This window comes from Anomaloglossus baeobatrachus, chromosome 3 (assembly GCF_048569485.1).
Source record: "Anomaloglossus baeobatrachus isolate aAnoBae1 chromosome 3, aAnoBae1.hap1, whole genome shotgun sequence".
Taxonomy (NCBI): Eukaryota; Metazoa; Chordata; class Amphibia; order Anura; family Aromobatidae; genus Anomaloglossus; species Anomaloglossus baeobatrachus.
Window position 1 is genome coordinate 403,103,742 of NC_134355.1, and position 20,222 is coordinate 403,123,963.

General features: G+C 42.3%; 1 protein-coding gene across 1 annotated transcript in view; it reads left to right on the forward strand.

Moving 5' to 3' along the window:
• The window catches only part of RAB23 (RAB23, member RAS oncogene family), an 84,257-nt gene extending 65,977 nt beyond the window's left edge, over positions 1-18,280 (forward strand). Inside the window, exon 7 of the mRNA XM_075340266.1 lies at positions 17,987-18,280. Within this exon, the coding sequence (XP_075196381.1) occupies positions 17,987-18,000 (14 nt within the window). The 3' untranslated portion in view covers positions 18,001-18,280. The remainder of the gene's footprint in view (positions 1-17,986) is intronic.
• The last annotated feature ends 1,942 nt before the right edge of the window (positions 18,281-20,222 follow it).

The following is a 20,222-nucleotide window of genomic DNA, read 5'->3' on the forward strand; positions in this document are numbered from 1 at the left end:
CTATTGCTAAGCTGACCATTTTATCAGCAGGAAATTATCAAAACTGTAAAAGTAGCCCAGTAAGTGACACATCCCTGGAACATTAGAGACATATAAATATTACAGCAGCATAATGTAGGGACAATTTCCTTTAAAGGAATAAAAACTTTTAGAAAAAAGGTTATTTTAATGGAACACTAAAGATAAAAACACACAAAACAAGCCAGCGATTCTGCACGATTACCCTTTTCTCTTCATTTATCTTACTCTGTCTCTTATTACAACTATATTTAGGCCCTGACAACCTCAAGACTGGAATGTCCTATGCCTGACTTAATGAAGTTGGTGCAATCAGTGAGACATGCTTCTCTTAAAGAATTTTGCATAACTTTTAGCTGTTGACGCTAACGCAAAAAAATGGACTCTTGTCACTGGAGTACAATTCTGTCATGATTTGTCACATGGCATAAATGATAAATCTTAAATCTGTCATCTGTGCTCAGCAATGGCCTCCCATATATGTATATCTATATATATATATATATATATATATATATATATATATATATATATATATATATATATATATATATATATATATATATATATATATATATATATATATATATATATATATATATATATATGTATATATATATATATATACCAAATGGTCTCCAATTTTTTTGTACAACTATGGGATTATTTCAACAGTTTTGCTCTAGAACACTGGCTAAAACTGTGTCATGGATCGGGACCATAGTGTGTAAAGACCTCTTCTGTGTCACAGGAGAGCAGCCTTTCCTTCCTCCCTGCTCACATATCTCGTGTCTGGCTGTGCGGTAACTGGCTGCAGCATGAGTCCTCTCTTCCCTTTCTGTCTGCAATAGGAAACTAAACACACTTCGTCCTAACCCTTGAGAGAATCGGCAATCATTTTCTAGGTATGGTGTTCCTTTTTATAATGACCCTCAAATAATATCCATGGTAAAAAATGGAAGAAGAAACCTTATGTATGCTGAACAGTAAGGTGCAGTATTTTTATACCAAAGTGCACACTTCTTATGCAGCCTCTGTTACATGTTACAGATTCTCTATTATATTGCATTTTACACTGACATTTGTAAGTAGAACATTTTCAGTAACTCTTGACTATGGCTAATGCTTAAACAAACCTCAACTCAGGCGCACTTTAAAGGCAACATTTCCAAACCATGCAAGTACAGAATGTGTGTATGTTCACACAGTAAACAATACAGGGTCCAAATATTCAATTCATTTAGAGGATTTCTGCTTGGGATTGTGGTCATTTACTAGAATGCTTTAGATGGGAATCCATATTTTCTTGTCTGTATTCTGGAATATTTGTTATCTTCTGTAAATAAACCACTTTCAGAAATTAGATTTGTGTGAAACTCCATGTAGTTCTTTCCACTTCACAAGATACATTTCTTACAAAGCTCTACTTGAGTTTGGTGAAGTTAATGGCAAATTGTTTAGTCAGACCTTGGAGGGTTTTTGGACCTTATGTAAGGGGAACCTGTCATGTCTTTCATATTTTTATATATACAGTGCTTTGCGAAAGTATTCAGCTCCCTTTAATTTTTCAACCTTTTCCCACATTTTAGGATTCAAACATAAAAATAAAAATGTTAATGTTATGGTGAAGAATTAACAAGTGGGACACAATTGTGAAGTTGAACAAAATTTATTGCTTATTTTAAACTTTTTTAAAAAATAACTTAAAATTGTGGCTTGCAATATTATTTGGCCCCTTTACTTTCAGTGCAGCAAACTCACTCCAGAAGATCATTGAGGATCTCTGAATGATTCAATGTTGTCCTAAATGACTCATGATAATAATTATAAGCCACCTGTGTGTAATCAAGTCTAAATGCACCTGCTTTGTGATAGTATCAGTATTCTGTTTAAAGTGCAGATAGCATCATGAAAACCAAGGAACACAACAGGCAGGTCCGTGATACTGTTGTGGAGAAGTTTAAAGCTGGATTTGGTTACAAAAAGATTTCCAAAACTTTAAACATTCCAAGGAGCACTGTGCAAGTGATCATAATGAAATGGAAGGAGTATCATACCACTGCAGATCTACCAAGACCCGGCCGTCCATCCAAACTTTCATCTCAAACAAGGAGAAGACTGATCAGAGATGCAGCCAAGAGGCCCATGATCACTCTGGATGAACTGCAGAGATCAACAGCTAAGGTGGGAGAGTCTGTCCATAGGACAACAATCAGTCGTACACTGCACAAATCTGGCCTTTATGGAACAGTGGCAAGAAGAAAGCCATTTCTCAAATATATCCATAAAAAGTGTAGTTTAAATTTGCCACAAGCCACCTGGGAGACACACCAAACGTGGAAAAAGGTGCTCTGGTCAGATGAAACCAAAATCGAACTATTTGGGCACAATGCCAAACGATATGTTTGACGTAAAAGCAACACGGCTCATCACCCTGAACACACCATCCCCACTGTCAAACATGGTGGTGGCAGCATCATGGTTTGGGCTTACTTATCTTCATCTCATCAGACCAGAGAATCTGATTTCTCATAGTCTGGGAGTCCTTCATGTGTTTAGTTTTTTTTTTTTTTTTTTTTTGCAAACTCTATGCGGACTTTCATATGTCTTTCACTGAGGAGAGGTTTTCGTCGGGCTATTCTGCCATAAAAGGCTCAACTGGTGGAGGGCTGCGGTGATAGTTGAGTTTGTGGAACTATCTCCCATCTCCCTACTTCATTTTTGGAGCTCAGCCACAGTGATCGTGGGGTTCTTCTTTACTTCTCTCACCAAGGGTCTTCTCCCACGATTGCTCTGTTTGGCTGGACGGCCAGGTCTTAAGGCAACTTTACACACAGAGATAAATCTTTGGCAGATCTGTGGTTGCAGTGAAATCATGGACATATTGTTCCATTTGTACACAGCCACAAACCTGGCACTGATTGCCCACAATTTCACTGCAACCACAGATCTGCTGCAAATTTATCTCTGTGTGTAAAGTGGCCTTTAGAACAGTTCTGGTGGTCTCAAACTTCTTCCATTTAAGGATTATGGAGGCCACTATGCTCTTAGGAACCTTGAGTACTGTAGAAATTCTTTTGTAAGCTTGGCCAGATCTGTGCCTTGTCACAGTTCTGTCTCTGAGCTCCTTGGGCAGTTCCTTTGACCTCATGATTCTCATTTGGTCTGAGATGCACTGTGACCTGTGAAGTCTTATATAGACAGGTGTGTGCCTTTCCAAATCAAGTCCTATCAGTTTAATTAAAAACAGCTGGACTCCAGTGAAGGCGTAGAACCATCTCAAGAAGGATCAAAAGGAAATTGACAGCATGTGACTTAAACATGAATGTCTGAGCAAAGGGTATGAATACTTATGACCATGTGATATTTCAGTTTTTCTTGTTTACTAAATTTGCAAAAAATTCTACGTTTCTCTGTTTTTTCTGTCAAGATGGGGTGCAGAGTGTACATTAATGAGAGAACTTTTTTGAATTCCCCAAATGGCTGCAATGAAACAAAGAGTGAAAAATTTAAAGGGGTCTGAATACAGTGGCGTAACTAGAGTGTGATGGGCCCTGGTGCGAAAGTTGGACCTGGGCCCCCCTCCGGACGTTGGTCAGATGTATGGGCACCTGTAGCGTTTTAAATCCTATAAACACATATTAATTGCCCCTTCATTATGCAGTAATGTTCCCAATCCTGGTACATATGTCCCCATACTGGTATATATGTCCGCATCCTGGTATACATGTTCCCCATCCTGGTATACATGGTATATAACGTCCCCATCCTGGTATATATTTATCCAATCCTGGGCCGATCCTAGTAAAAATGTTGCACATCCTGGGCCCATCCTAATATATGTCTCCCATCCTGATATACAGTATATGTTCCTCATCCTGGTATATATGTCCCCCATCCTGGTATATATGGTCTGAGACTGTCTCTAATGCATAATTAAAAAAATATAAATAATTTTAAAAAAATTCTACTCATCTTGTCTCTACTCCCACATCACCAAGTGTCCTCTGTAGCGAGCGCGGAGTGGCCTGCAGCTGACATCAGAGTGTGTGCTATAGAGCATGACAGTACTACCATGCTCTGCCCCCAGTCACGGTATGGACATCAGCTGCCAGCCACTATTTGCCCGGCAGCGTGTATCGCAGTGCAGGGAGCCAGCGGGTCTATGTGCTGTGATGCATTTTAGCCCTCAGACGCTCATCCAGCTGAAGTAGGAGCTGGGGTCGGCTGGTCCCCTGTACCTTTGGGCCTGGTAACAATCTCTGCGTCTGTGATTGTTACGCTCCTGCCTGCTCTCCTCACCCCAACCATCAACTATTGGCTGCTGAAGTCAGCTCACGTATTGTGAAGATAAAGCACCCTCCCAGGACACACTGCATCAAATCTATTTTAGGCTATGTGCCCACATTGCATTTTTATGTGCAGAAAATCTGCACATAAAAACGCATGTTTGGAACGAAAAAAAGCAACTGAAAAAAACGAGCATTTTTTATTGCGTTTGCGTGTTTTTTCACCTACTTTTTGAGCGTTTTTTAGTCATGGCAATCATGGGGGTTCAAGCGCTGTACCCCCGCGGTCGCCAGGTCCTGGCTCTCGCTGCCAGGAGCAGTACCCGCGCCGCTCTCGGCAGTTTAACCCTCTAAATGCTGCAAACAATGCGATTGCTACATTCAGAAGGCAGGGAGAGGCATCGCTTACCCTCTCTGGTGATCAGGTCCCTGTAGTGCAATCACAGGGATCCGATCACTGCCATGGCAACCCTAGGTCATCACCATGATGACCCCGGTTTACTGAGGTATGGATCGCCTCACAAACCAGGGTACCTCCGTCACCAGAGTTCCCTGCAACAAGGTCCCGTGGTAAAGACCACAAGGCCTAGGTGCAGGAAACCCTGGTGACATCACAAGGTGAACTGAGTTCATGGCGGCGGATCTGCAGGACACCCCAGTGATCTGCAGGCATGAACTCGATTCACCTTGTGATATCACTGGACTTCCCAGAAGCAATGTCCTGCAGTAAAGACTGAGATAAGGAAATGGCTGCAGGGAGCCCCAGTGACGTCAAATAAAGCATATAACACACAAATATTCAACGTGGGCATTACACATGCGTTTTTTTCCTGCATTTTTCACTGACTCCATTGAAGTCAATTGGTGAAAAAGCAGGAAAAAAATGCAGAAACAACTGACACGCTGCTTCTTTTTTCAGCAACAAAAACTGCAAAAAACAGCGTGGGCACAGCAAGTGAGGATTCTCAGACTTTGCTGAGATGATTTTTCCTTGCTTTTATCGATTAAAAAAAGCATGAAAAAAGCCACGTGTGCACAAGGTCATCTGTGTATGTAGCAGAGCAGTGCACAGTAATTTAGCTGGATTTAGATACAGGACATGGCTGTGCTGCTTTCATCAAACTGCTGCACACTTCCCCCACTGCCCACAGTGTGACTGATTCTGTGGGATGGCCCCAATCACCTGATCAGCCTCATCCCCCCTCCCCACCACCAAATCCCAAAGTATCCAAAGCAGTACCTGAACGGTTTAAATTAAGATAACATAGAATGTAAAGAAGGTCAGATGCACTTTCCTGCCACAGCTCACCCTCTCCACATGGTCGCACATCAGTAAATAAACCATCGGACGCTGTCGGTGACTGCACAGAGCGAGGGGGAGGGAGGCAGAGTATATACAGCCATCTTGCGCTGCTGGGACAGAGAGACACGGTAAGTGCTGCCGGTCACTGCTCTGCTGCCCTTACCTGATCTATCTCCTGCAGAGGCCGGCAGCACAGTGTACAGTAATCCCATGCAGAGACTGGAGGGCAGAGCTCACGCTGCCCGGCCGCTGCTACTGAAAATGCACGAACAGCGCAGCTCCTCTCACTGACAGGAGCGGCTGCTGATCTGCAGCGCGGGCCCCTAACCTGCGGGCCCGGTCGCAATCGCGACCCCTGCGACCGCGGTAGTTACGCCCTTGTCTGAATACTTTCCATAGTCATTGTATCAAGCCTTTTTTTAAGATAAATACATGGATTTTATTTTTTTAAACCATGTTAGTGATGCACATTGTATCATTTAAAACATATTTTGTGCGGTTTAATATGAAAACATAACAGGTTCCCTTTAAAGGTTATTCCCATTCATAAGTAAATTATGATCCAATGTCTGTGACCCGACCAACTATGAAATAAAGTTGTTTTGGGTTTTTTTTTGCCTTGCTGCACTTACAGATACATTCAGTGAGTGAAGTTCGCTGCAGTTCACAGCATAACTAGGTAATGGCAACAGCTGCTGTACAGGGAAGAAGTGTGAAGGAAATGCAGCACAACATCACCTTCATTCTCAAGATTGGTGGAAGTTCAATATTGGATTTCTTTAACTCCTAGAGATATGCCACCACTTAAGGCCCCTTTACTCGCTGCAACATCGCTAGCGATATCACTGTAACATCACCGGTTTTGTGACGTAATAGCAACCTCCCCAGCAACATTGCAGTGTGTGACACGCATCAGCGACCTGGCCCCCGCTGTGAGGTCGCTGATCGCTACAAGTCATTCAGGGCCATTCTTTGGTCCTTTGTTTCCCGCTGCGCAGCATGTATCGGTGTGTTTGACACCGTTACAACGACGTCATTAGCGACCCAGCCCATAGGCGTGCTAGCGTTCCCTTTCTAGCGAGGTCGTTCTGCAGGTCCGTATCGCTGCTGCATCGTTGGCCAGATCTGCCTGTTTGACAGCTCGCCAGCAATTGCGGCCAGGTCGAGATCGCTGGTGGGATCGCTAGAAAGTCTCAGTGTGTAAAGGGGCCTTTAGGCTCCATTTCTTCCGACCAGTGCATTAAACAACCACCGATCTGTTCAGCAGGCATTTTATGAAGTCAGACCGCTGTAAATGATGCGCACTGAGCAATCTGCAGTGTAGTAGCTCCAAGAACGATGATCTTTTGTGAAAACCAAAAGATAATTTCACCCAATGAACCAGCTTTCTTTCTTGCTTATCAGGCTGTTTCACTGAAAGATTACGATGAGACCAGTGTACCTAAAAACACACATTCATGATAACCTTTCAGAGTAAATAGAGCTTTAGGCTGGGTTCACACGAGCGTATGCAAAATGTTTTTAGCAGTATTATCTTTCATATGTCAACCGTATATCCATTTAGCTCATCTGCATGACATCCCACTAACGACAACATCTGAAAGGAGTTTGTATGTTCTCCCTGTGTTTGTGTGAATTTACTCCGGGTTCTCTGATTTCCTTCAACAATACAAAGACATACTAATAGGAGATTTAGGTTGTCAGCCCCAATGGGGACAGTGCGTCGTGGAATTAATAGCGCTATATAAGTGAGTAAAATAAATCAATTTTTGTTTTTTTCCATGAACAATTTAACCTCTTCCCACCATTTCTGGTACATCCTATTTTTAAAGGGAACTTGTCACCAGATTTTTGTGTTCTAAACTAAAACTAGCACCTTCAGCAGCGCCTATGCTACATTGTATAAAGGGGCATGTTGTCCCTTAATTCCCCCTGTAGACCGCATAAATGCCTTTTAAAAGCTCTCCCAATGTATGCTAAATGTTGGGTCCGGTCCGATGGGCATCTTATCCTGCGGCTCTTGTCCCCCCTTTCAGCACTTATCGCTGTCCTCCTTTGATGATTGACATGGATGATGCCTCCAGCGCCATCTATGTAGCCAGGCAAAATCTCGCACCTGTGCAGACACATTGCCAGCTTGCACAGGCACACCGATGTTTTCGACTCTGCCCACAAAAAGGCATAGTGAAGTGCGCCTGTGCACTTACACATATTTTGTTATACACGTTTATTTCCGTTGTGTATATTGGAGCAAAAAAAAAAAAAACAAATAACAACAGACAAATTGGACATAGTTTCACACAAAACTGGGACAAGACAAAATTGTTGGCACCCCCATATTTGCTTGTACAACCTTTGTAATGAATAGCTTGCAATCAATCATTTCCTGTAACCATCAACAAGCTTCTTACACTTCTCTCAACCTCTCAACTGGAATTTTAACAAAGGTCTCCCATATTTGAAGGGTGCCTTCTCCTAACAGCAATTTTAAGATCACAGGTGTTCAATGGGATTTAGATTCTTATTCCTTGCTGGCTACTTCAGAACTCTCCAGTGCTTTGTTTCCATCCACTTTTGGCTGCTTCTTGAAGTATGTTTTGGGTCATTGTCCTGCTGGAAGACCCATGACCTAGGACTCAAACCCAGCTTTCTGATACTTGGCACTACAATGCAACCCAAAATCGTTTTGTAATCTTCAGATTTCATGATGCCTTGCACACAGTCAAAGCACCCAGTGCCAGAAAGCGCAAAACAATGCCAAAACATATTTAAACCACCACCATATTTCACTGTGGGCACTGTGTTCTTTTCTTTGTAGGCCTCATTCTGTATTTGGTCAAAAGTAGAATGATGTGTTTTGCAAAAAAGATCTTGGTCTCATCTGTTCATAAGATGCTTTCTCAGAAGTATTTTGGCGGCTTAGTCATGTACATTTTCACAAACTACAGTCTAGCTTTATAATGTCTTTCTGTCAGCTGTGGCATCCTCCTGGGTCTCCTGCTATAGCATTTCATTTCATTCAAATGTCTACAGATAGCTTACACTGATGCACCCTGAGCCTGCAGGACAGCTTGAGTTTATTTGGAACTTGATTGTGGCTACTTATCCACCATCCGGACTATCCTACATTGCAACTTTTCATAAATTTTTCATACATAGCGATTTGCTACAGTGCCATGGGTTATAAATGTCTTGATTACGTTGCGCACCATGGACAAGTGTCACGCTGGCAGGTGTGGACCCACTACACCATGACCGGGCTTACCATGAAAGGGTGTGATTAAGTCTACCGGGTCTTTCCCAGACCCTCTGATGGTGAGGATGGCCTGGGGTGCTGGTAGATACCATACACCATTCCAGAGCAGTCCCCGATACTGCAGCAGCTGACCAGAGGGTCAGGGACACAGGTACAAGAGGGCAGGCAGGAGAGTAGGAGCAGCGAGCAGGAGTGAGTACTGGAGGCTAGCAGGACAGAGACAGTTATACTAGCAGTCACTTGGACACAACTAAGAACCTAATTGCTCAGGCACCTCCCCACTTGGGAAGGTGCTTTAAATACTCTGTGACTCCAAGCCATAGGCTGGGGGTACTTTAGTGTGCATGTGTTGTCCCTTTAAAAGGCGGGAAGTGCACACTCGTGCCCTAAGAAGCCTGCCAGGAGACCTGCGTGATGTGCACAGACTTTTGAGCCTGGAGACCGAGAGAGCTCCCCAGACAGAATAGGAAAGGGCAGTGGGGAGGATACTGATGGTCTGTTATGGTCGTTAGCACATTGGCTTCCCTGCCAAGCGAGCAACGGAACAGAGCAAGGACACAAACCTTATACAAAGGAACTTCAAGATCTCTGGAAATAAACTTGTAACTTTGAGATTGTGGATATTTTTCAACAATTTTGGTTCTCAACTCCTCAGATAATTCTCTTCTCTGTTCTCCATGCTTAAGCTGGGTTCACACTAAGCGACAGCGACAACGACGTCGCTGTTACGTCACCATTTTCGGTGACGTAACAGCGAGCTTGTAAGTCGCTGTTATGATCGCTGCTTAGCTGTCAAACACAGCAGAAGCAGCGATCATAACGTCGCTGTGCTACATGTGCAGAGAGCAGGGAGCCGCGCTTAGCGCTGGCTCCTTGCTCTCCTAGGTACAGTACACATCGGGTTAAATAACCCGATGTGTGCTGCAGCTACATGTCAAAGTGCAGAGAGCAGGGAGCCGCGCTTAGCGCTGGCTCCTTGCTCTCCTAGGTACAGTACACATCGGGTTATTTAACCCGATGTGTGCTGCAGCTACATGTCACAGTGCAGAGAGCAGGGAGCCGCGCGCACTGCTTAGCGCTGGCTTCCTGCTCTCCTTGCTACAGTATACATCGGGTTAATTACCCAATGCGTACTGCAGCCACATGTGCACAGAGCAGGAGCCGGCGCTGGCAGCAAGAGCGGAGGCTGGTAACGAAGGTAAATATCGGGTAACCAGGGAAAGGGCTTCCCTTGGTTACCCGATGTTTACGCTGGTTACAGCTTACCGCAGCTGCCAGACGCCGGCTCCTGCTCGCTTCATTTCGTCGCTCTCTCGCTGTCACACACAGCGATGTGTGTGTCACAGCGGGAGAGTGACGACCAAAAAATGAAGCTGGACATTCAGCAACGACCTGCGACCTCACAGCAGGGGCCAGGTTGTTGCTGGATGTCACACACAGCGACAGCGACGGGACGTCGCTGCAACGTCACAGAAAATGGTGACGTAGCAGCGACGTCGTTGTCGTTGTCGCTGTGTGTGACACCAGCTTTAGTGTGGAACTAACAATGCAATGATTGATTAACTTCATCTCTTTTTTTTAATCTGGTATCAGGTGTGATATTCATATTACCCATACCTGTTACATGCCACAGGTGAGTTTGAATGAGCATCACATTCTTGAAACAATGTTATTTACACACAATTTTGGAAAGGTGCCAACAGCTTAGTCTGGCCAATTTTTTCAGTTTTGAGTGAAATTGTGTCCAATTTGCCTTTTTTTCTCTATTGTTTTTTTTTTTTGTGTTGTTCCAATATACACGAAGGAAATAAACGTGTAATTGCAATATTTGTCTGGGAGAAATACTTAATTCTGGAACAATTTTAAGGGTGCCAACATTTTTGGCAATGACTGTATACTTTTTGTCACTATTATAACACTTTATGCCATTTTTGCTGACGAATGCATCCATTCCTTTTTTTAAAAGCTGTTATACTGTCTGCCATTACCACCTCTTGCGGTAGGGCATTCCATAGTTTGATTGCTCTAACAGGAAAGAACCCTTTCCTATTCAGCTGCTTGAATCTCCTTTCTTCCATTCGTAGAGAGTGCTCTCTGGTCCATTCTATAGTTTTTGGAAATAATAAGTCATGTGTCAGTCCTTTCTATTGACCACACATGTATTTATACATATACATATATCCTTTGAGATGTCTTTTTTTCTAACCTAAACAAGGCCAACTTTTCCAACCTCTCATCATATTAGAGAACATCCATCCTTTGAAATAGTCTAGATGCCCGCCTTGGAACAGACTTTAACTTCCAAATATCCAATTTAAGATGTGAGACCCAAAACTGGATCCCATATTCTAGATGTGGCCTTACAAGTGATTTATAGAGCGGTAACAATACATTGGGATCACAGGATTTGATCTGCCTCTGCCACTGAGACGTGGCTCACGCAAACAATTCTACCAAAATCTGCATTATTATATTGTCATCCTTCCCTTCTAAGCTTTGCACTGTGTCTCAAAAGTAATTACGGATTACATGTAGCGTATTGGAGCATTAAGGAGAAATTGCACAACAAACTGGGTGGTTTACCTTTTCATATTAGTTCTTGTAAAAATTAAAACTTGGGGCTAAAACAAAATTTTATCTAACAAGGAATACACAGTATGCAATGGGTAGAGTACTTGAAGAGCTAACATATAACCTCAAACCCTTGTTAAAATGTGCGTAGTATTCATTAAAATCCCCAAATTTACCACAAAAACACAAAATATATATATATATAATATATATATAAACAATGGATCAGGTAAACCTTGTAATTACTCAATTTTAGTGCAACAAGGGCAAATGATGGGGGGGGTAAGGGAAACCCTGAAGACCCTAGGTGGAGGGTATGTCCCTACCTACCAACAGATGGTATGACACCCTAAGTTACCGGCGCCCCCGTTCCACGTCGACTATCACTCTTCCTGACCCTGATATAAGAGATGACAGGGAAGGGACAGTCCTGATTAATTGGTACAACTGCACATATAGTATGATCAAGCAGTTATATCCCCAAAATATATTTCCCCACTCCTGATCCAGATAAATACAACCACAAAATTCAGAGTGGTATGATCCCGACAAAATCCTGCAAAAAGTTTTCTGCAAAAAGTTTTAAAGTAACATCCGTATAATATCAGATGTCACAGAACTTATGTCAGTATATTCCTGATATATTTTTTACAAGATTTTGCAGAAAATTAACTACCTCTCCAGGATCATTCTAAGTAAGTATGCCAAATAGCATCTATCCCAATTAAAGATACCGAAAACAGGAGAAATAAAGGAAGAAAAGATAATACACTTCCCTGAAAAAGCAGATCTTCAGGCCTGCCTGGTCTCAACGCGTTTCTCCTCTCCCATCAGAGGTTGATCTGGAGGCTTGGGGGAGACAGCAAAGAGTCCTGTTTCATACCAATCCAAGGCTTATCTTTTCTTCCTTTTCACAGCCCATTGTTCTATAATTTCATGAATTAAGGGATAAAAATGCTCACTGCACCCCTAGATTAATTCCTAGAGAGGTGTAGTTTCCAAAATGTTGTTGTCAGGCTGCATTACTGAAGTTACTGAAGCCACAGGTATTGTAGCCTGCTGTTTGGTAAGCAACCACTAGGGGTCAGCAGAGTAGTCAGTAATCCAAGTCAGCAGCAACAGGTCTAAGACAGAAGCACAGGCAGAGTCAAATCATGGTCAGAGGCTAGCAAAGAGTCAGGACCTGAAGAGAAGTGTATAAACCAAAAGGGAGAGATGAATGCCAGAGTCAGGAGCGAGGAGACAGGTCAGCAGGTCAGGTCCAAATACAGATAAGGGACAAACAGGTTAGGACAGGGTAAAACAGCAGACAGGCACAGGTAGTCTGGGACCAGGACAAGCAGACAAACGGGGGAGGGTATAAGTCAGGACAGTAGCAGGGAGGCAGGACAGATCGTGAACACTCACCAGAGCCAGTATACATGCTGCAAGGCAGAAATATCACTGATGCTGAACCATAGGTGTAGCTGCAAGATACAGTGTCCTGGGATCCAGAACGAGGCAGGGGAAGTTAACCCGTGACATGACCAGGCCAGAGCTGGGTGAGACCACAGCAGGGAAAAGCCGACCTGGATCATGACAGTTGTCAATTGGGTGGGGTTTCTACTGTTTTGTCATCTCTTAAAATGTGACATGGCATTCACAATCTATTCCAGCCAAATGGTCCTCCAAGCTCTTTCCCTTCCAAGCTCTGCCATCTGGTCAAATAGTAGTTTGCCACCATATATGTATTGTCGCACATTACCCAACAAATAGTGAAGTCCAATTTCTCCTGCTACTCTTGTGGAAGTAAAAAATTTAGGGCTAAAACAACATTTATATGCAAAGAAAAATATTTTTCAATTTCAAAGCCCAATTTTATACAATTCCCTGAATCACATGTACGTTAAAGATCCTCACTGCACTCCTAAACAAAGAAAGATGCAATAGATTGCATGCGGTGCTTCCAATATATCCAGTCTTAATAAGGTCGGTCTTGATAGATTATTATGCACCCCTAAACAAATTCTTTGAGGTTTGTAGTTTCCAAAATGGGTTCACTTGTGGCAGGTTTCTGCTGTTTAGGCACCTCTGGGGCTCTACAAATACAATATGGCGTCTGCAATCTATTCGAGACAAAATGGCATTCCAATGGCTGTCTATTTTGTCCTTCTACTCCTGGAAAAATGTGGAGCTAAAGCAACTTCTTTTGGGAAAAAAAATACATTTTTACACCCCAAAGTTATGAAGTTCTTTGAAGTACCTGTGGGTTCTAGATGCTCATAATGCTCATAGTTGTTCTAGATGCTCATGAATTTCTTGAGGGGGGCACTTTTCAAAAAGACAACACGTGTGTGGGGTTTCTGCTGTTTGGCATGTCAGGGGCTCTTCAAATGCAACAATCATCTAAAATCTATCCCTACCAAAATGGCGCTCTAATGTTTAAATATCGCTCGTTTCCTTCTAATTTCTCCCATCTACCCAAACAGTAGTATCTGACCACATTTGGGGTAACATCTTACTGAGGAGAAATAACACAACAAATTGAAAGGTCTACTTTCTCCAGTTACTCTTGTGAAAATGAAAAAAATGGGGCTAAAGCAACACTTTTGTGGAAAAAAATTATTACTTAACTTTCATGTCCCAATGTTATAAAATTCCACACCTTGTTGAACTCCTTGAGACGTCTGGTTTCCAAAATGGAGTCAGTTCAGTTTTTGTTTTTGTTTCATTTTTTACTGTTGTGGTACCTCTGAGGCTTGTCATATGTGACATGGTGTCCAGAATCTATTCAAGACAAAATTGTTCTCCAAAACTCAAATAGTGCTCCTTCCCTTCCGAGCCCTGCCGTGTGCCCACACAGTAGCTTCTGAACACATATTGGTTATTGTCATGTCGAGGAGAAATTTTTACATTTAAGATCTAGCAAATCACCAGAGATGGCCAGTTTATTAATTGGAGGTCGATTGACTGCTGAGATCCTCCAGTGATCCCTAGAACAATGAAATAGTAGTGCTTGGGAAACACATCTGTTTACTAAGACAGCAGAAATACCTTTCTCATATGTCTATATTGCATCCAAATTGTCCCTCCAGTGAGGAAGGAAACAAACTCTAGAGCCACCTATTGGAAGTAGCAATCCTAAAAGTCAAATGTGGCTTTTTAAACAAGCCTTTTCATAAGACTTTAGATTTATTTGCCAGATCAGAATCCCAATTTGCAGACACGGTGTTTCGGAGTGATTGCCCCTTGTCAGTGCAAAGTGTGGGTATCTGATCTGGCTTATGAGAAGCTCTGTGGGGACCATGAGGAAGACTATTCTCCTTATGGAAACCTGACAAACCAGTCTGGCTGTCAGTAAGGGGACTTATAGCTGCAATGCTCCTCTGGAAATTATTAAAATTGTCCCTCCAGTGAGGAAGGAAACAAACTCTAGTGCCACCTATTGGAAGTAGCAATCATAAAAGTCAAATGTGGCTTTTTAAACAAGCCTTTTCATAAAACGTAGGATTTATTTGCCAGATTAGAATCACAATTTGCAGACACAGTGTTTCGGGGTGATTGCCCCTCGTCAGTGCAAAGTGTGGGTATCTGATCTGGCTTATGAGAAGCATCCAACCACATATGTTCAGGGTAGCTACACTGGTGATCAAAATTAGAAAACAATGTAGGATCACTTGCTTTTTTCAGAAATAATGTAATCTACATTGATCAACGTTTGAAGGTACTAGAACAGTGTTTTACAAAAGGTACAAAGTTTATAAAAATTAAACCTTTTTTTTTCTCAAAACTTGATGATCATAATTAGAGAACAGCAATGACTGTAGCACAGAGAAAGATTATAACTACATTTTCTGAAGGTAACAACAGTCACCAATCAGTAGGAAGTATACAGGCCTTTGCTTTGAATGACTTCAGCACATCTGTGGTCACAGGACATCACTAGTCTCTCACACTGATCTGGTGTGATTTTGATCCACTCTTCCAGTCTCTTCCACAGCTCTTTGACTGTTGGCCATAACTTTGTCACCAAGCTCTGGGATGGCCATTTCATTGTTTCATTGTTTTTTGTTTCAAGGAACTGCTTTACCTGTTTTGCTGTGTGACAGGGGGCATTCTCCTGCATGAAAATTGCTGGTTGACTGAGTGATGAATGCAAGTAAGGAACCATGTGTTGTTGAAGAAGGTTCTGATACACACTTGCATTCATTCTGCCATGTAGCTGTATGAGAGGTCCAACTCCTCCTGCAGCAAACATTCCCCAAACCATGACACTTCCTCCACCATCTTTCACTGACCTATTAACACACTTTGGGTTCAGTCTTTCTCCAGTTTGTTGACGAACATAATGTTTCCCATCAGACCCGATTAAATTAAACTTGCTTTCATCACTAAAATGTACTATGGACCATTTCTCCTCTGTCCATACAAAATGCTCCTCACCAAAGGCGAGTCTAGCCTTTTGATTCTTTTTGTTAATAAGAGATTTGGTCACTGCATAATGGTCTTTCAGTCCAAATGCTCTTAAACGTCATGACACTGTATGATGAAACACATCCGTAACCTGTTCAGTGCTGAACTGCTGAGCAATTACAGCTGCAATGTTGAGACGATTACCCATGGAGATTCTCTGCATTATCCTGTCCTGTCTTGCCTTTGTCTTTCGAGGGCAACCAGCCTTCTTTGGGGACTTGAAAGAGTTTGTGTTGTTGTAAAGATGCAATATTCTCGAAATCACAGACTTGGAACGACTAACTTCTCTTGCTATGGCTGTTAGGGTCACCCCTTTAGCCTTCATGTGGACAACCTGCTGCCGGAGGGTTTCAGTCACTGGAACAGCACACCATTTTTACAAAGTCAGTGGAAACTGGAAGGTTAGGCTGCCGGTTAAATAGGGTTTGTCAGATAATTAAGGAAATTAGCACCAAGTGCCAGATTAACACCAATAACTTGCAGGTTTCTGAAAGTGTTCTCTAATTTTGATCAGTGTTCTTTTTCATTTAGCTCATTTACATTTTTATTATGTGCTTTCCAATAAATGGTTATGAAATAAGCTTAAAATACTGCTAGTTTACTCATGTTAGGATATAATCATATAGGACTACACAATAACGTTAACATTTAGGAAATTGTGTGTTGTTCTCTAATTTTAATCTCCAGTGTACATCAATTTTATATTGCGTTCTAATTGAAGAGAATGATCTTTAGAGAATTTGTCCAGGAATAAATCCCACTATACACATTATGTTCAGGCGGCAGCAAGTTTGCATGGTTCTCCCATAGACAGGAGCATCCTGGTTTTGTCTATGAGAAAGCTGCCACTAGATTGGCAGTGGCTTATCTCCGGGAGAACAAAGCAATTGACATTCCAAAATCAGGCTTTGCCAGATCGATATCTCCCCAACAATAAATTGTCAGATGTTCCCTTATACATTAAAGGTCCAGTCACACTAAGCAACTTACCAGCGATCCCAACAACGATAGGGATCGCTGGTAAGTTGCTAGGAGGTTGCTGGTGAGATGTCACACTGCGACGCTCCAGCGATCCCACCAGCAACCTGACCTGGCAGGGATCGCTGGAGCGTGGCTACACGAGTTGCTGGTGAGCTCACCAGCAACCAGTGACCAGCCCCCAGTCTCCTAGTTACAGCACACATCAGGTTAATTAACCCGATGTGTGCTGCAGCTAAATGTGCACAGAGCAGGGAGCAGCGCACAATGCTTAGCGCTGGCTCCTTGCTCTCCTAGTTACAGCACACATCGGGTTAATTGCCTGATGTGTGCTGCAGCTAAATGTGCACAGAGCAGGGAGCAGCGCACACTGCTTAGTGCTGGCTCCTTGCTCTCCTAGTTACAGCACACATCGGGTTAATTACCTGATGTGTGCTGCAGCTACATGTGCACAGAGCAGGAGCCGGCAGCACAGGCAGTGAGAGCGGAGGAGGCTGGTATCAAAGGTAAATATCGGGTAACCAAGGACAGGGCTTCTTGGTTACCCGATGTTTACATTAGTTACCAGCCTCAGCAGAAGCTGGCTCCCTGCTCACTGCACATTAGTTGTTGCTGTCTCGCTGTCACACACAGCGATCTGTGCTTCACAGCAGGACAGCAACAACTAAAAAATGGCCCAGGACATTCAGCAACAACCAACGACCTCACAGCAGGGGCCAGGTTGTTGCTGGATGTCACACACAGCAACATCGCTAGCAACGTCACAAAAGTTGTTCGTTACCAGCGATGTTGCTAGCGATGTTGCTTAGTGTGACGGGGCCTTAAGGCGTCAACCAAACTCGTTGATATTGGTGGGTTTGGCCAAAAGTCTAATTTGTACTGGGCTTAATATATAAATAACTTATATATGGGTTGGACCCCATAAAGTTATATTTTACAATCATTATGTTCACACAAATGTTTTTTGGTGCAAAATACATATTAATTTTACAGCAAAGTTATGTTAACATAAAAAATGTTTTAGGGATTTGCTTTCTTTGTATACAGGATAAATATATTATGTGTAACTGTCATTGTAAAACCAAAGACTGGAATCTTTTTTCGTGTAATTTCCTGCAGATCACCACACCTAACGGCCGAAGTGAAGAATTCTCCCATGACAACTTAAGAAAACACATTCCTGCACAAAGGATCATTTCCCACTCTTCACAATGTTCTCCTTTCCTATGTCCAGTTCCTTCTACAATTTCTAAATTCTAAAGAAATATATTTTCAGAAGAAAAAATGTTTAACCAAATTGTCTTTTAAATAGATTTTTGTTTTAATTTTGTGGTGGTTTTCTTTTGTTTTCATATTTTTGGGTCTTACTCCAAAAGGAAAGAAATAGAAGTAAGAAAAGGGCGGAGTGGTGAAAGTGTAAATGTAGATATAGCCTTATTTATGAAAGGCAATGTGTATGACTATAAATGCACATCATGGTCAGCCTTACAGTTTCTGATGTAAGTCAATATTGCTCAACCCAGGTCTCCAGTATTCACCTTTAGGCTTCCCTTCATACGTCCGTATTTAAACATGTATGTGAAACAGTGGTCCCAGTGTCATTAGTGTTTTGGATCAGTTTGTTATCAGTGTGTTCGTTTTTACCATCAGTATTTTTCACCAATGGCTAAAGAAAATCTAAGCAAAGCTTCTCCTATAATTTTCAATGTTAACCCCTTAACGACCACGGACCGTAATGGGCAGCTGTTGGTGATCAGGGCATATGTAAGCTGACTTGAACAGCTGACGTGTGCCTCGCAGGCGTGAGTGGATCCGCTATCCACTTACACCTGTTAACCCCTTAAACGCAATGTCAAAATCTGACATTGCGAATTAAATCCCAGCAGCGGTAAATCTTCACTTACCTGGCTCCATCGGTGGCGCTGTGACGTGATCATTGTGAGCCGATGGTTACCATGGGTAGCACAGGGTCATGGGATGACTTCCTGTAGCTATCATGACTTACTTCCTGTTTCACCCGACCGAGTGCTGCCAGTGACATTTCTGGTAATCACAGCTGTGTAGCTGTGATGAACAGAAATGCACAAGCGATCAGACTACTGATCCTTATAGTCCCCAAGGGGGACTAGTAAAATAGAAAAAAAAAGTTTAAAAAAACTAAAAGTTCAAATGTCCCTCATTCAATCCATTGAAAATTAAAGGGTTAAAAAAAATATACACACATTTGGTATCGCCGCATTCAGAAATGCCTGAACTATCACAGTATAAAATCAATTAATTTGATCGGTAAACAGCGTAGCGGCAAACAAAATCCCTAATTACGTTTTTTGGTCGCCACCAATTTTGCATAAAATGCAATAACAGGCGTTCAAACGTAGCATCTGCGCAAAATTGATACCAGTAAAATAGCAGCTTGAGATGCAAAAAATAAGCTATCAGTAGCCATAGATCCCGAAAAATGAGAACAACATGGGTTGCGGAAAAGTTAACCTATATATTATATTATATTACTATATATATATAGTGAACACGGTGAATAAAATATCCCAAATACAATCATGCAGTTACACTTTTTTTTGCCATTTTTCCGCACTTGGAATTTTTTTGCAGTTTCCCAGTACACTATATGGTAAAACTTATGGTTTCATTTAAAAATGACATTTTTGTGTACTCACCGTAAAATGTCTTCCTTAGAGCCTTTCATTGGGGGACACAGACAGTGGGTATTATGGTGTCTCCAGGGAGGCGTGACACTAGATTTGAAAAGTGTTAGCTCCTCGCCCCACAGCATATACCCTAGCTAGGCAGGAAACTAGCTCAGTTTGGTGTAGAAGCAGTAGGAGGACAACCAAAACCACAAGGGTGGGAGCTGTGTCCCCCAATGAAAGGCTCCAAGGAAGACATTTTACGGTGAGTACACAAAAATGTCATTTCCTTTCTCGCCTTTTCATTGGGGGACACAAAGTCCCATAGCAGTCCCTGGGTGGGAACTGGACTATTAACAGTGTATAACATCAGCTGCAACTGCAGTGAACATACAGTCAGGGCCAGAAATATTTGGACAGTGACACAAGTTTTGTTATTTTAGCTGTTTACAAAAACATGTTCAGAAATACAATTATATATATAATATGGGTTGAAAGTGCACACTCCCAGCTGCAATATGAGAGTTTTCACATCCAAATCGGAGAAAGGGTTTAGGAATCATAGCTGTGTAATGCATAGCCTCCTCTTTTTCAAGGGACGAAAAGTAATTGGACAAGGGACTCTAAGGGCTACAATTAACTCTGAAGGCGTCTCCCTCGTTAACCTGTAATCAATGAAGTAGTTAAAAGGTCTGGGGGTTGATTACAGG